The sequence below is a fragment of the Lingula anatina genome, chromosome 6, assembly GCF_051362555.1.
Source record: "Lingula anatina isolate TDL-2025a chromosome 6, LinAna3.0, whole genome shotgun sequence".
NCBI classification, from domain to species: Eukaryota; Metazoa; Brachiopoda; class Lingulata; order Lingulida; family Lingulidae; genus Lingula; species Lingula anatina.
In genome coordinates, this window is record NC_141772.1 from 7150893 (window position 1) to 7165357 (window position 14465).

General features: G+C 40.0%; 1 protein-coding gene across 1 annotated transcript; it reads right to left on the reverse strand.

Annotated features, from left to right (window-relative positions):
- Positions 1–734: 734 nt before the first annotated feature.
- Positions 735–13079, reverse strand: LOC106178275 (uncharacterized). Its single transcript, XM_087015142.1, has 20 exons — positions 11880–13079; positions 11415–11545; positions 9462–9548; positions 9129–9224; positions 8693–8836; positions 8187–8366; positions 7829–7969; positions 7367–7577; positions 6826–6956; positions 6281–6487; positions 5670–6044; positions 5185–5319; positions 4913–4984; positions 4571–4642; positions 4065–4265; positions 3688–3813; positions 3056–3154; positions 2719–2841; positions 2365–2511; positions 735–1952 (listed from the first exon to the last, which is right to left on the reverse strand). Exons 2-20 carry the CDS (start codon positions 11476–11478, stop codon positions 1732–1734), a joined length of 2832 nt encoding a protein of 943 aa, XP_086871268.1. The 5' UTR covers positions 11479–11545; positions 11880–13079; the 3' UTR covers positions 735–1731.
- Between the last annotated feature and the right edge of the window lie 1386 nt (positions 13080–14465).

Below are 14465 nucleotides of genomic sequence, written 5' to 3' on the forward strand. Positions count from 1 at the left end.
CAAACCAAGAATTTGAGACACGTTTCTGTTGATGCCAAAGGGGGCTAACCAACAATGCTGTCTAAACGTAAGTGTATAGCAGAACTAAAATTTTTAGGGCATCAAGTTCGGGATGAGAAAATTTATAAAGCGTTAGACGTCCTTATGTATGTATTGCGTAATAAAGTAATGATATTAAATGCATGGCTATTGAATTAAATTTTTACCGATATGCATATATATATATATATATATATCTTGGTTCAGAACATACGTTCTTGACACCCCCTGTCCGTCTGAAACCTAAAGTCAATATATGTGTAAGGGGTTAAAGTTACACGCATGCTTGCTTATTATATAAACACTGTGCTATGTGTGAGAGAGGTGTACACGGGCGTGTCCAGCAAAGATCACAAGGGCAGGGTGGTGCACGGCGTTTGTTGTCCAGATGACGGTCAACCGCGAAATCATGAGACCCTCAGTTGCCGTCCGAGGATTGTGATCTTCGTACGCCTTCCAACGTGGTTGGTTATGCGTCTCCGCATGGGCGTGGTATCATGATGCGAAGTCGTTTCTTTGTAGTTAGTAAAAACTTTAATTCTCATTTTTTCGATCACATTTCTGTAGCGTAGGCACAAAAAGCACAAGAATATATTTTGAGTATAATTTTGCGTAGTCATGATTATTTGTTCACTAATTCTATTCAAAGAACACGATTTTGTAGAGACTATTTGAAGAACTTGATTTTGTATTTGGACTAATAGTTGTTCAGGTACTGTACATGTACTTCTTTACACTTTCCAAATTAAGCAAATTGCCGTTGATTCATTAAAACAAAACTAGATTACATATTTACATAAATGCTTTGACTTTAATAAAAATATATATCTTAGAAATATATATATATATATATATATATCACTTATCATGTCTCTTACATCTAAAATTGTTAACATTGCTATGGACATAATAACAAAAATATCTGCTTTTTTGCGGTTGTGACCCTTAAGACGGGGTCTTGAAACTCCATATAGACGTTTTTCACATCATTTGTTTATGATCAAATCTGCAAATCGGCACTCAACAGTTTTCCTCTTTTTTCATACAATTCTTAAATGGATCACACATCGGCTTTTTCTTTATCAATGAATCACTATTTTCTGCCAGTTAAAAGTCTGCATTTAGCTATATGAAAGAAAGTTCTCCTTTTAAAACTAAATCGATAGCATGTTGAAGTTTTGAACACGACAGAGTAATGTCCGTTTAGTGCAGTGTACTCAAGACTTCAGAAAAACGCATTAATTGTATTTTGAACGATGAATTTCGTACGTGGTCACTTTGAAATTGTATTCAAAGGCAAATTTGAAATTATGCAACGAAGTTACATGGAGATGTAGGCGAATTGCTAGCTGGAAATATATATTCTATTCAAATGAACGGCGAGAATGTTTTATAATACCTCCATGTTTAGGTCACGGTCCAATTATTAAAACACAGTAAATGTGTTTTTGCGTATCTAATCTTGACCACAAGAATCACTGTTCTTGGCTATCTTTTTACTTTCTGCCAGAATTCGTGATTCAATATCAATTACCACTCAAAACCCTACACAGCTTACAAAACAAGTCCCCTTTTATCGCGAAAAAAATAAAAGCCCGCTAATTCTAATCTGAATCGGACATTGGGGCTATGACCGAGTCCGGACGTTCTACGCTTATACTACAGATGAGTTACATGAGATAAAAACTCTCTTCAGGGTTTGGCAGGGCCACCTATGGTGGTCGAACTGTTGGCTGGGATATCATCAAAATTGTATGCGGCGGATTTCTTGGATCCGTTTGAATTTCTCTGCCTCACACAAATGGCGAAGCTGCCCAGGAGGTGGACGATCATCGCCCCAGTGATGACGGCGATCCATATGGTCAACACGTCTGTGCCAAGGCCGACGAACTGGGCGGCGGTGGGCACGACGCCTGTAAATAAATAAACAAATAGATAAATAAATAATGAGCAGCATACAGCAAATTACTGCTTCGAATACTGAAGTGCACGCTGAATAATGACAACAACAACAATAATATTTCTTTAATAATCAAATATTCATAACATTTAAAATTGTGAATATTTACTCAATATGTCACGTTGGTAAATACAACTATACATGGCACATGTCAATGTACATTATAAACACTCAAAAGTTTACAGAAATAATGACCTTAAAAAGTACAATACAATTATGATGATTAAAATAGTTACAATCCTGCGCGTGTAGCGTAAACTTCTAGTTCACTCCGACACGTTTCTGCCGTGAGATATCGTTTTTTGCCGGTGAAGGACGTTCATTCATATTGCACGATTCTGGCAAACTCTCAATCTAATACCCACCTGTCTCGCCACTGCCTGTCTGTGCCCCTGTGGTGGCAACGATGGCGGTCGTCTGAAAACACCTGTAGCTACCGTACGAGTTGATACAGGCAGCTCCAGATGGACACAACCTGGCCGCTGTAGTGGCGTTTGCACACTCATCAACATCTAGCAGAAATTGAAAAAGGAAAAGAATTTTGTGTTAAGGTGTTTTTTATATGCAGGGCTGGACCTTACAGGCACACGAGTGATTTACACATTCCGCTTTTAAAATTGCCCTTGGCCACTAAACGTTAATGTAAAGTTGACATTCAGAAGCTTTCTGAATATTAATGTGGTCCTCTCTGAATTGTTTAAACCCTCAAAAGCACTTACCCACACACGTGTGCATGTCTGGTGCTAGGCGGAACCCTGGTTGACAGGAACAGAAGTAACTTCCGTCTGTGTCCGTGCACCTGTGCTGGCAGCCGCCGTTTCCGACTGTACATTCATCAAAATCTGAAACGAGGCGGATGTTGTTTATGAAAATGCTAATCATAAATTAGATTGAGAATTCGGTTCAATATAAACCACATTACGTTGTTCACCTCCTTTGAGATCAGCTTTATTAGTGAAGTAGATGCGAAAAATTGTCGAGAAGCACAACTCATCCTTGCAATGACCATGACAGGAATTTTGTTTTACAAAACCCGCCTTTAAAACTTCCACTTACTTATACAGTCTGTTCCATTGATGGGTATCAGGTCGTCTCCAATTCTACAAATACACTGGTAGCCTGCGTCCAAGGTTTCACGACAGCTGATATTTTCGACTAAAAGAAGAAATAAAAAGAAATCACATCCAGTCAATTGAATAAAACTTAGTTGTGTTTGTTGTAACAGTTTCTGCTTCAGATCACTACGATATTTTGTTTGCACTAACAATATACCGGATAACAAATTATCTTCCTAATCCCCAGTGGCAAAACTGTGCACAAACTACAAACTGACAGAAAATTCAAACAGTAAACATGGCTTCAAAGGGATCGTCGGGCTTAACAGAGTCCAAATTGAAAAAAGTTTAACAAACTGTTAACAACATGAGTTTATAGGTAGCAGAACAGCTAGTGAACAAATTATGATTAAAAATTCAAGTTACCTAACCAAAACTATATTTTATTTAACTATATTTTTTCTTGAACTTAAAAAGGCGCTCGCTTATCTTTGATAAATCCTAGTGGTCGATATTGATTTTTCTCGAGTTTTCCTCAACTCGACTGTTCGGAAATAATTGAAGAGCTTTAAATGGGGTGCCTTCAGTATAAACTCCCGGGCCGCCTTTTACAAGATAGAAGCATAAACTTACGTGTGCAGCCAGGAATGGTGAGGGGTTCGAGTCTGTATCCAGTCCTGCACGAGCAGCAGTATCCATCATATGTATCCACACAGATCTGAGAGCAGTTGCCGTTGTTGATCTCGCACTCGTTGGTGGCTGAGAAATGTGAGAAACGAATATTACAGACATTAAAATACAACAAGGTGTTTGTTTTCGTGTTAACACATACATGTACACTGTACCTCAAGTTAACTGACAACACACTGTAATTTGCATACATGCATCAGGCGTTATTGTGACATTGAAGGAAAATTTAGATATCGCTTCCAAGGGCGATGATAAGAAGAACAAGAAGAAGAAGAAGAAGAAGGAGAAGAAGAAAACGAAGAAAAAAAGAAGCTACTCACCAAATGGTGAGGCTGGACCTGGCGGCCCGGGGGGTCCTGGAGGTCCACCCGGTGGTCCAGGGGGTCCTGAAGGACCAGGGGGTCCAACTGAACCGGCTATCCCCTGGATCCCTGTCTGTCCGATGTCACCTCTAGACCCCTGTGGTCCCCTCTCTCCTGTTGGCCCTCTCGCCCCGGTGTCTCCCGTGTCACCTCCGGGTCCTACCAACATTATGTGCAATTTCTTAGACTTATTATTACCTTTTTTACTTTGAGTTGCTGATAATGTACATTTTGGGCCTGCAACAATTTGCCGCGTACGGATGATTGCACAGGATAAGAAAGCAAAAGCAACCGATGAAATCGTACTTATTTTTAACGACCATTTATAGTTTTTGCATACGGATACTTTCAACAAATAATTAATTTGCATGATATTACTTTTGAAAATATACCAATATTAAAGGTAGCATTTCTCTTAACACTTGTTTTTACAATTAAAACTCATAAAGTACAAACAGACTTGCCTGCTTGTCCTGTCTGACCGGAAGCTCCAGTAACGCCTCTATCGCCCAAATCGCCCTTTAGTCCCTGTGGACCTATATAAAAAGAAGTTATATCTTGTAAAACACTTAGTAAAATGGCCCATCAGTGGGATTATAAACCTTAATAAACCGAAAAAAGAACAATTATTTCAACACTTTCCCTCAAAGACACTTCTGACGCTATTCATATCATAAATGTTCTACCCAACCACTAGTGGCAAAATGTATACTGGTACTATTTTTGTGTTCATTAGATATTTGTTTCTATCCAGTGTCCTTGTTCGATAATTTGATGTCCATATATGATGCCTATATGTTACCTACCTGTCTGACCTGTAGACCCCCTTGCTCCTGCAGGACCTGTAGGACCGGTTGCGCCAGAAGGACCAACTGAACCTGGTACACACAAAAAGATAACACAAACTGGCAAAAGTTGGACAATTTCACAGAAGCAGGAAAATGGGTGTGTTTAAGAGTTATAACGACGTTTTATCTGCATAACAAAGGAATAAACACATCCCTTAATTTAAAGATTTTCGATCTTATAATGGTCTAGTGTTTCTTCGGAATGACCTTGACCTCATGTCCACTTTTACCTTGAGTACCGTCACTTCCTCTTGCTCCAGTGACTCCTGGTTCGCCTTGCTCGCCCTTGGCTCCCTGCGGTCCTGGGCCGCCCGTTGCACCCGGAGCACCAACAGTGCCATTGTAACCCTGACTTCCTCGTTCACCTAGAGTAACAGAGGACAACAGAAAATGTTTTTACCCTGTCATTTTTTAAAGATAAAATTGCATCGTTTAATGGGTCGAACTGAAAACTCGATCATAAGACCATTGTCGTCATCATCTCCAAGAAGAGATTAGGAGGAAAAAAAATTAGCACATGTGGAATGAAAAAAAAAAGAAAATGATATTCACTTATTCTTGTCTACATAGGTTATGTGCATCGGCCCTTGACAAACGTTTTCCATATTCAAACATGCTACTTAAGTGTTACAGTAAAGACGTTTCCTAATGATGACATCGTCGTTCTTGTTTTTAAAACACTACTCCCGTTTGAAATTAAAATTCATAACCTTACCTTTCTGTCCCTGCACACCTTGAATACCAGTATCACCCTGTGGCCCGGCAACCCCTTGTACACCCTGAATACCTTGGGGTCCCTGGAGACCTTGTTCTCCCTTCTGACCCTGGGCTCCATTTGCTCCCACTTCTCCCTTAGCTCCCTGGAAACCCTGTATTCCCTGTACCCCGGGTTCTCCCTTAATACCCTGGAATCCCTGCTCTCCTTTTGCCCCGGTCAATCCGTTGTCTCCGGCGTTGCCCTTATCGCCGGCCACACCCTGGGGACCGGTCAGACCGACACCCTGCTCTCCTTTGTCTCCTTTGACGCCGGCGTTGCCTTGTATTCCTTGCAAGCCAACTTGTCCCTCTGGTCCTACGTCTCCTTTGTCACCTTAAAGGAAATGTTGAAATTATCTCCACGAAAATCTATATTTATATACATGTACACGTCATGTTTGCGTTTTTTAAAATGAGAATCCTTATTTTGTAACTACTCATTCTGACAGAAATACAAGTTTTCATTCCAATTATTATTCAAATGCTCAAATTCAAAAACATACTGTACGCTACCCAAACGAAACGAATTTTTAACGTAAAATTTTTTAACAGTGACGTGACAAACCACACCTTTTGCTCCTGCTGCGCCAACTTCTCCTTTCGCGCCATTGGCACCTGTGGGCCCTTGTGGCCCGACAGCGCCGGTGACCCCTGTGGCACCCCCCGGTCCTACGGCACCGACCTCTCCCTTCGCACCAGTAGCGCCGTCAGCACCTTTGGCACCTTGAGCGCCATTATCTCCCTTTGAACCTGCTGCTCCGGTGGGTCCGGCCACACCTGAAATATTTCAGTTTTGGCTTCACATTTGTGACGAATCATATTCTTAGCAAAAATAAGAAGCGATTTGTATAGTCGATTCTTTGAAAGCGTTATTCTATGTGCATCTCCTCTTTATCCATATAGACTAGTGATGGTCATGCGCAGAATGCAATAGGCCTACTGTTTAACCGGATCACCTAACAACATGCTCATTGTATGATTAACCATCAGTTCAATTGGCAATTGAATTCTTGTCCGCAAACCGACACATCTGCGTGTTACATGTCATCTATGATACCTGTGACAGTTTCACGTGCGACGAGATCCACCCTGAGCCCTGCCACATGGTATCTTACCTGTGGCCCCTGTTGGCCCTGCGCTTCCGGCGGCCCCAGCTGCACCTGGCGCACCCACGGCTCCTGCTTCACCTTTGTCTCCTTTAAACCCTGGCTCTCCCTTCGTCCCCACAGCGCCTACTTCTCCCTTGGTACCTTAATAAGAAAGCACAGATGAGTAGTTACCTTTTTTAATAGTATTACTTCCGTTGGCAGCAACCACTTTTGGCAGCAATAACCGTCTCTCTCTCTCTCTCTCTCTCTCTGTGTGTGTGTGCGTGTGTGCGTGCGTGCGTGCGTGCGTGTGTGTGTTTGTGTGTTTGTGTTTTTCATTTAGACTTACACTGGTCTAATTTTAGCTTTGGGGCAACTTGCACTGAATTAAATGTCTGCTTATACTTTCTTACAGAACTATCCTGCACTGCAACCTAAATCCTCGATCGCCATGCAGTTTTACAGCATAGGTACATAGACTTCACACAGCATATTGCATATGTCCCATTAGTCATTATTTGTCGTAACAGATTTGAACAGAAATTTCTAATAAAACCGGATGTAACAGGTACCTGTTAGTCCTATCGATCCTTGAAGGCCTTGCTCTCCCTTCTGTCCAGCAGCACCGGTGACACCAGCCCGTCCATCATTACCCTGCAGACCGGGACTTCCTTGTTGACCAACGTCTCCCTTCTCCCCTTTGGCTCCCTGTATGCCGTTAGCTCCCTGGATACCTTGTACACCAACCTCGCCCTTGGAACCTTTTTGGCCTTGGCTTCCTGTAGGTAGACAGAGATAATGCATTCATTGTGTATTCATTAAAACCTTCTAGCTATATTACAGAGGCTTTAAACACAGAAATGCTTAGATTAGACGGTGTGTCTATGATAACCACGTGCTTGTATTGGCGCAAAATACCCAGCATGACATACAGTGCAACTATGGGGGTAGGGAATTGCATGCCCTATATGTCTTTTTCTTCTGTTTCTTGTGTTTTTTATTCGTCTTTTCTTTAACTACATGTACTCACCAGTGTTCCCTGGTAGTCCCTGGGATCCGGTGGGGCCAGTAGCTCCGTCGGGACCTGCTACACCGGTCTGTCCAACTCCGGTAGGGCCCTGCGGGCCCATTTGTCCGGTAGGGCCCTGGGTGCCAGGATTACCAACTGAACCTGTAGGGACACAATTTTTTCAAAGTAAGTTTAAAAGCGATGGTGTCGATGGTGTCTTGGCCCAGTGCAATTTACACAACAAAAATAGGATTTTTGATGTTTCAGCTGTCTACTATAGTTAAAGTAATCGTGTTGGATCTTTGCTTCTATAATTGAAAAACCTTTATTTTAGTCTTTCAGAAAACTTACAGAGAATAGATGTCATTGAATACTGTACCTTGAGGGCCCACTAATCCCTGTTCTCCTTTGTCGCCCTTAGCACCCACTGGTCCTTGGGACCCCACTGGACCAGTTGGACCCATAGCTCCCTGTTGCCCAACCTCTCCCTTCAGTCCTGGGCCTCCCGCTGGACCCTGTGGCCCTGCTGGTCCTTGCACTCCTTGAATACCTTGTGGTCCTGAAAAGGGCACATTGAGTTACACCTCATTGTTACTAACTCCATGTTTTATATCGAAATCACCGTATCAGTACACGCCCGTTTGTTTTTTTTCAGACCTTTTGAAACTTTGGATGTTTTCAAATGGTTATTGATGAAAAAAGAACTATAGCAAAGAATGTCCTGTTTTGAAACCCTTGCATGAGGCATAAACCTGTGAAAATAAATTGTCTTGTCAACGTTTACACTTTGAAAAATGTTCGATATAAAAATCAAAAATAATGTTAGATTAAGTGTTCATTTTATTTTTTATGTGCACGACTACCGCTCAGTTTCACTATACATACCTGGATTCCCTTGGGGACCCATAGGCCCTGCGCTCCCTGGTGCCCCAGGGTTACCCCTTTCTCCCTGGACACCCTGTGCACCCTGGGGGCCAACCGACCCTGGGGCCCCCACTGGTCCTCTGATCCCTTGAGGACCCTCAGCGCCTGATGCCATCAATTGAAAAAAAAAATGATAATTAACGTTTTGAAAAAAATAGTAAATCGAGCCTTGGAATATATTTGCTGCAGGGAAAAGTCACTTAGAGATACATTCTTTTTATTATTATATCTGTTTAACTTGATGTGTAAAATGAAGGATTGTTTGGAAAGAAATGAATAGAAAAATTAATACACAGTGGAACAACATAAAATGGAAGCAATAGTATTTTAAAGTCGAAAAATTTTAAAAGCAGTATTAAATATTGCCAACATAAATTATGCAAATATCAGACCATACCCTGTTGTCCGGCTGGTCCCGTGGGTCCAGCTGCCCCGGGGGAGCCTTTAGGCCCTGTAGGTCCACTTACATTGAATACCAGGGTCCCAGGATTAACTGAAATAATGACAAAATTTACATATGTAGTTATAGTGTAATCATAGTGTCATTATCGACCTCCATGGTGTCACAAGCCTCGAGACTTGTTATATTTGTTCCAGACTAACTATTTCATTTACATTCCATTTATAAAGCACCCTAGAGCTGGTAAATATAAGAATGCATCCCATATATTTTGAGGATTTATTTGCAAAAAAAAAAAAAAAAATCGTCTCAGATGACACCAGTACGTACCTGGAGCCTCATAACAAATAGCACCTTTCCTGAAGCAAGGGACGTTAACTCTTCCTGCTGCGGTACCTGTCTGGATTTGAGATAACGCTGAAATAAAATATATCCATTATTATTATATTTTAATAAATGTGAGGTATTCATTACATTCATATCAAGGTCTAAAATGTACCTCATCAGTGTGTCATGAATTATTGTAATTTCTATGAGGTTGTTCTCGCTGTACTTGTACTTATAATCTATCTATTGTCATTATCGTTATTATTATTATTATTAATGTGTGAGACGTAGTGTAGAGAGCCATCAAATTTATCAATTGTGCCATTATGTGCTCAGTAATTGTCATTATTACTGTTACTATATATATTATTACAATAATAATAATAATAATAATAATAATAATAATAATAATAATAATGTTTGGAGAAACTGATTAAGAATGACAACGGTGTTCATGTGACAGGAGCACGGACTCATCCAGTAGGGAAACACAAGTTTACATAATATGATATGAAAAACGAAGCCATTTTTTTCACAATTTTTTCACATTTTTTTACGTCGGGTGCAGTGATAGGGTGGCACCCTCTATCAGGGCGACAGATTGATTTTTCACAGATATTCACAGATATGCCTCTAGGTAAATAGACAGTTTTTCCGTTTTTTCCTTAATAATCTGCCACTCAGGTAGCGGGTAGGGAAATGCTACAGTAAGGAAGAGAGAGTGGTTACATGAACCTCAAACTCCAAAACTAGGGTCCACCTTGCCTTTCTCAAACTGGGGTTGTACCCGCAGCGTGGAGCTTAGGAATTAATAATTCCATACGCCCAAGGGTAATGCGATTTCATTTAAGTGGTTTGAGGTTGCATCACTTTTCGTTCAACAGTAGAATTTATCAATTTAGCGACCGTAGGCCTTTGACCTTTGGTGAAAGGTGACCTCTATACATGTATTACGTTACTGCAAGTAAAATATTTATTTAGTCAGTAAATCGCGTATTTGTGCACGCACATTGAAGTAGATCAACTTTTGTCCACCCATATTTGTTAATGACTAGTCCATTTTTCACTTCATTGGCCTCATTGGGCATTGGCATAAATAACGCAAATGGTTGTGCTTGCTTCTTAATCAATGGGAGAGATTCCATTCGGGAAAATTAAACGCTCATTAGAAAACGATCTGGGCGTTGTCCGATATATAGGGAGCGTTAACTAGGTTTCTGTCTTCAGAAATATCCCAACTTTCATGTGAAATCTTAAATACAGTGATTATTATGTCACAAGATATTTTTCTAACAAATATTATTTTCATTTGAGCTCTAGCACGATGTTCTGTCGCTGTTTTTCAGAATGTCATTTTTATTTGACCCTCAGTACGATTATCAACGTATTATTTCGAACCTTTCATTGCACTGGGCGCAACGGCTGTAAGGCGATATAAAGTAAAATGCGTAAGAAGTTATCACCATTCGATTGAATTGTATACGGACATTGATATCAATCACGAACTGTATGAGGGTCTCATGGGTTGTTTTCTATTAAAAAAGGTGATTGAGAGATGGGGCAATGTGTGTATTTTATCATTCTCTGGATAAACGATATATACTTGCCCTGTTTTGATGGTTTTGAAATGTGTGTGTGTGTGTGTGTGTGTGTGTGTGTGCGTGTGTTGAAATAATAGAGCTGCCAAAAAACAAATCTAACCAGGCAAAAAAGATGCATTCTCGTTAATGAATTATCAGCAATTTATCTCCTCTTCGCTTCCTCCTGTTAGCTTTTTAACCGCCTCTTCCCCGCCCATTTCAATCTTGTATATTAATGATCGAGAAACCAATATGATTTTCTTGGACCTCCCTCTCGCCAGTCCATGATAAGACCTTAAGTGATTTCCAAAGCATTTTCGATTTATATACTGTAATTTAACATTATGTTATGATATTATAAATGTTATAAGCTTACCTGACTGAAGGAGTGTTGCAATCAATAAGACAGCGGAGGCAGTCGTTGTTGAATATGTAGCCATGTTTGGGGTAGAATACAGGATCTGGGCTCCTGTGTTCCTCTGGTATTACTAGCTTGGCACCACAAGGCTGAGGTAGAAAATATATACAAATTTACTGAAGATAATAAAACCAGTTATTTGAAGTTAAACAAAAAAGAAGCACAGGGAATTTTATTTACAATCCTGATAAGTAGAAATGCATAACAAGTGTGTGTATTTTGTATCTGACACAAGTGTAATTTTTTTTAAGTTTCTGAATTCCATGTTCATTGCAAACGTGCTCTTGTTAAGCTTTAGTCCTTTGTAATTAGCATAACCTTGTAAAAAAACACGATTGCATGCTCGAAAGGTTTTTGCAAAATTTCTTCCAAAGTTCAAGATTTTATATTTAAGTCGGTAACACATTATTTGACAAACCTCACCTGTTTTCACTACGGCACGTTGTGAAGCTGAGAGACCGACGCCCATAAAGGCATATGCATACTTGCGTGGTATTGGGTTAGATTGTTATCCTTGTGCTCGACCAAGCAAACAGCCAGGGTAAATACATCGGCTAACATGAGGCCATTGTGCAATAAATGCTTTGTTTGTGTGCTTTTACGGACTCGAGGTGGAGGAATTTTGCGTGGGATTCTTGGACAGTTGCTTGATCCTTGTTCCTTTGATCTACTTTTTCGTCTGTTAATTCGCGGAAACACCTTTTTTTTTTTTTGCCAAAATAGTTTTACGGAAAATCGCACGTAAGACACGTGATCGCCAAACAGAAATTTATTTCCCTCATCATTCCCTAAATTTCTTTCAGTTTGACCACTTATAGTATATAAAGCCTCTGTCACACACACCCTTGCTCTATTTGAAACAGAAAACGACGCCCTATTAGTTTTATCTAGCCTAATACATATAGTATATGTTGAATCGTTCATAATTTCCCTTACTATAAAGAATGTGTTAACTACCTATTTCGATATATACTTATTATTTAATAAGTTGGATTAACAACAAAAACATATCTTTAAGTGTGAATTGAAAGGGCTTTTCATTTTAGGAAACGCCCTCATTTTAAGCAAACAACCTACAATATGTCATATTGACCTTCTACACCTGCCCTGGTTGCGGGGGAATGGACATTATATAATTTTCTATAGCAATATCGACCACTGCCTAAATACACAATGGAGTTCAATCTAATATTATATGTAGTAAGGACCGAGAGAATATCTTAAGCATATTTGAGTCAAGTGGAAAATTCAGTGCAAAATATAAAACAATATTAGTATGACTTACGTCGGGGGAAGGGGGGAGGGGGGGGGCAGCGGCGGTGGCGAATGGTCACGTGATTACGGTGCACGGACGAGTAGGTCCAGTGTTCGAATCCCTTCTTAAATGTAAAATTACTTATGTAAGGTGTCAGGACTTTTCTGTCAAATTTAAAAGTAAGAATATTTTGCCATTTTTTTACCTAAAGGGAAAAAAGAGGAATAAGACCAACTTTAAAAAACAGTTTAATACAATAAGGTAATCTCTCTCGACAATGTATCCTCTCCTTGAGTAAAAAATTAAAATACGTTAAAATGATTAAACTACAACATGAAATATCCTAACTGCAATATTTGGAATAAATTTGTTGTAAAGCAAATTACTTACACTTTCACTAATTACAGATAGCAATTAAAGCGGAATCAAAAGAGTAAAAAGACAAAGAGTTATTGAGTGTAAGTTAAGTTTCTCCAAGAGTCAACAAGTGTAGAACATGTTTTTAGTGTCAGAAAAAGATGGAAAAGGTCAAAGTCAGTAACAGTTAATGTGATTGGTTAATTTCATAACATATAATAATTTTGATCATCTATTTATCACATGATAGCTGAGTTTTGGATAAGGTCCAAGCATGAGTAATCCAAATAATATTTTAGATATCTTTAATTGAAAACAAGTTTCTTAGGGATTACCTAATAAGGAAATGTTGCATAGTGACTTGCAACATGAGAATGGAAAATATTTGGTAATCACGCAAAGACAATGGAAAAGAAAACAGGTAAATGCGTGATCAGTACGGAGAAATTGAGTATAAATATTTGTGAAGTTGTATGAAGCGAGAGTCGGTGAATAAACGTTCGAAAGCTCCAAACTGCTGTCGTCATTTCTCATTATAACAAGTGGTGGAGGAAAAATCGATCCCCGCTCTACCGAGGCAAGCGGAACGGCGATACAGTTATGGTGATAACGGCAGCAGGAGCGTAGACACCGAAGGGTTCACACCATCCACCCAAGGGCAAACATCGTCAGTGCCCCAGTGCAGCGAAAACTGAGTATGCTGGGTATTGAAAATCGCCAAAAGTCATTACCCAAGCAACAATTATTAACTGAAAAGAAAAAATGAAGATGTTGTCAGATTTGACTTTAGCGCCAGAAAAGTTTACTGGTAACGCTAACGAAGACGTAGAAAGGTGGTTAAATCAATTCGAAAACTATGCGCAGTATGAAAAACTAGAAGATGAACAAATCACCGCCTTATTTCCTCTCTTACTGAATCCAACAGTGTTAAACTGGTACGATTGTTTAACAGTGGAAGTACAAAAAGACTGGAAATCGCTAGTCCGCGAGTTCCGACAGCGATATAAACTGAAATCCGGAGAAACTTGGGAGAAAGCCTCAGAATTTTTCAAGCGTCATCAACTTCCAGAAGAACCAGTACAGAGTTACATTGAGTCGATGCGTCGCGACGCCAAACGTGCGCGTTTAGATGAGGGGACGGCATTTACAGTGGTAATGAATGGGTTACTCCCCGAAATCCGCCCATTTGTATTGCAGAGGGAGCCCACAGACTTTGATTCTCTTATGCACCACGCGCGCATTGCAGAAAACGCAGTTCAGCCGACGAGAAGAGGTCAACGAAATGACATAAAAATGATAACAGAGAAAATAGACACTCTTCAGAGTTCAATTAAGGACACCGCCAATGCGCAGTCTGCAATCCATATATTGCAAGAACCAAGCGAAACCAGAAATGA

What these genes read in the sequence shown, in the direction of transcription:
- LOC106178275 (XM_087015142.1), bottom strand. Translation starts at nt 11,478, where the DNA reads ATGGCTACATATTCAACAACGACTGCCTCCGCTGTCTTATTGATTGCA. An exon ending in AGGTGTGCAGGGACAGAAAG is followed by an intron (nt 5,320 to 5,669) that starts GTAAGGTTATGA and finishes CTGTTACTCTAG; the next exon opens with GTGAACGAGGAAGTCAGGGT. An exon ending in CAATGGAACAGACTGTATAA is followed by an intron (nt 2,842 to 3,055) that starts GTAAGTGGAAGT and finishes GCCTCGTTTCAG; the next exon opens with ATTTTGATGAATGTACAGTC.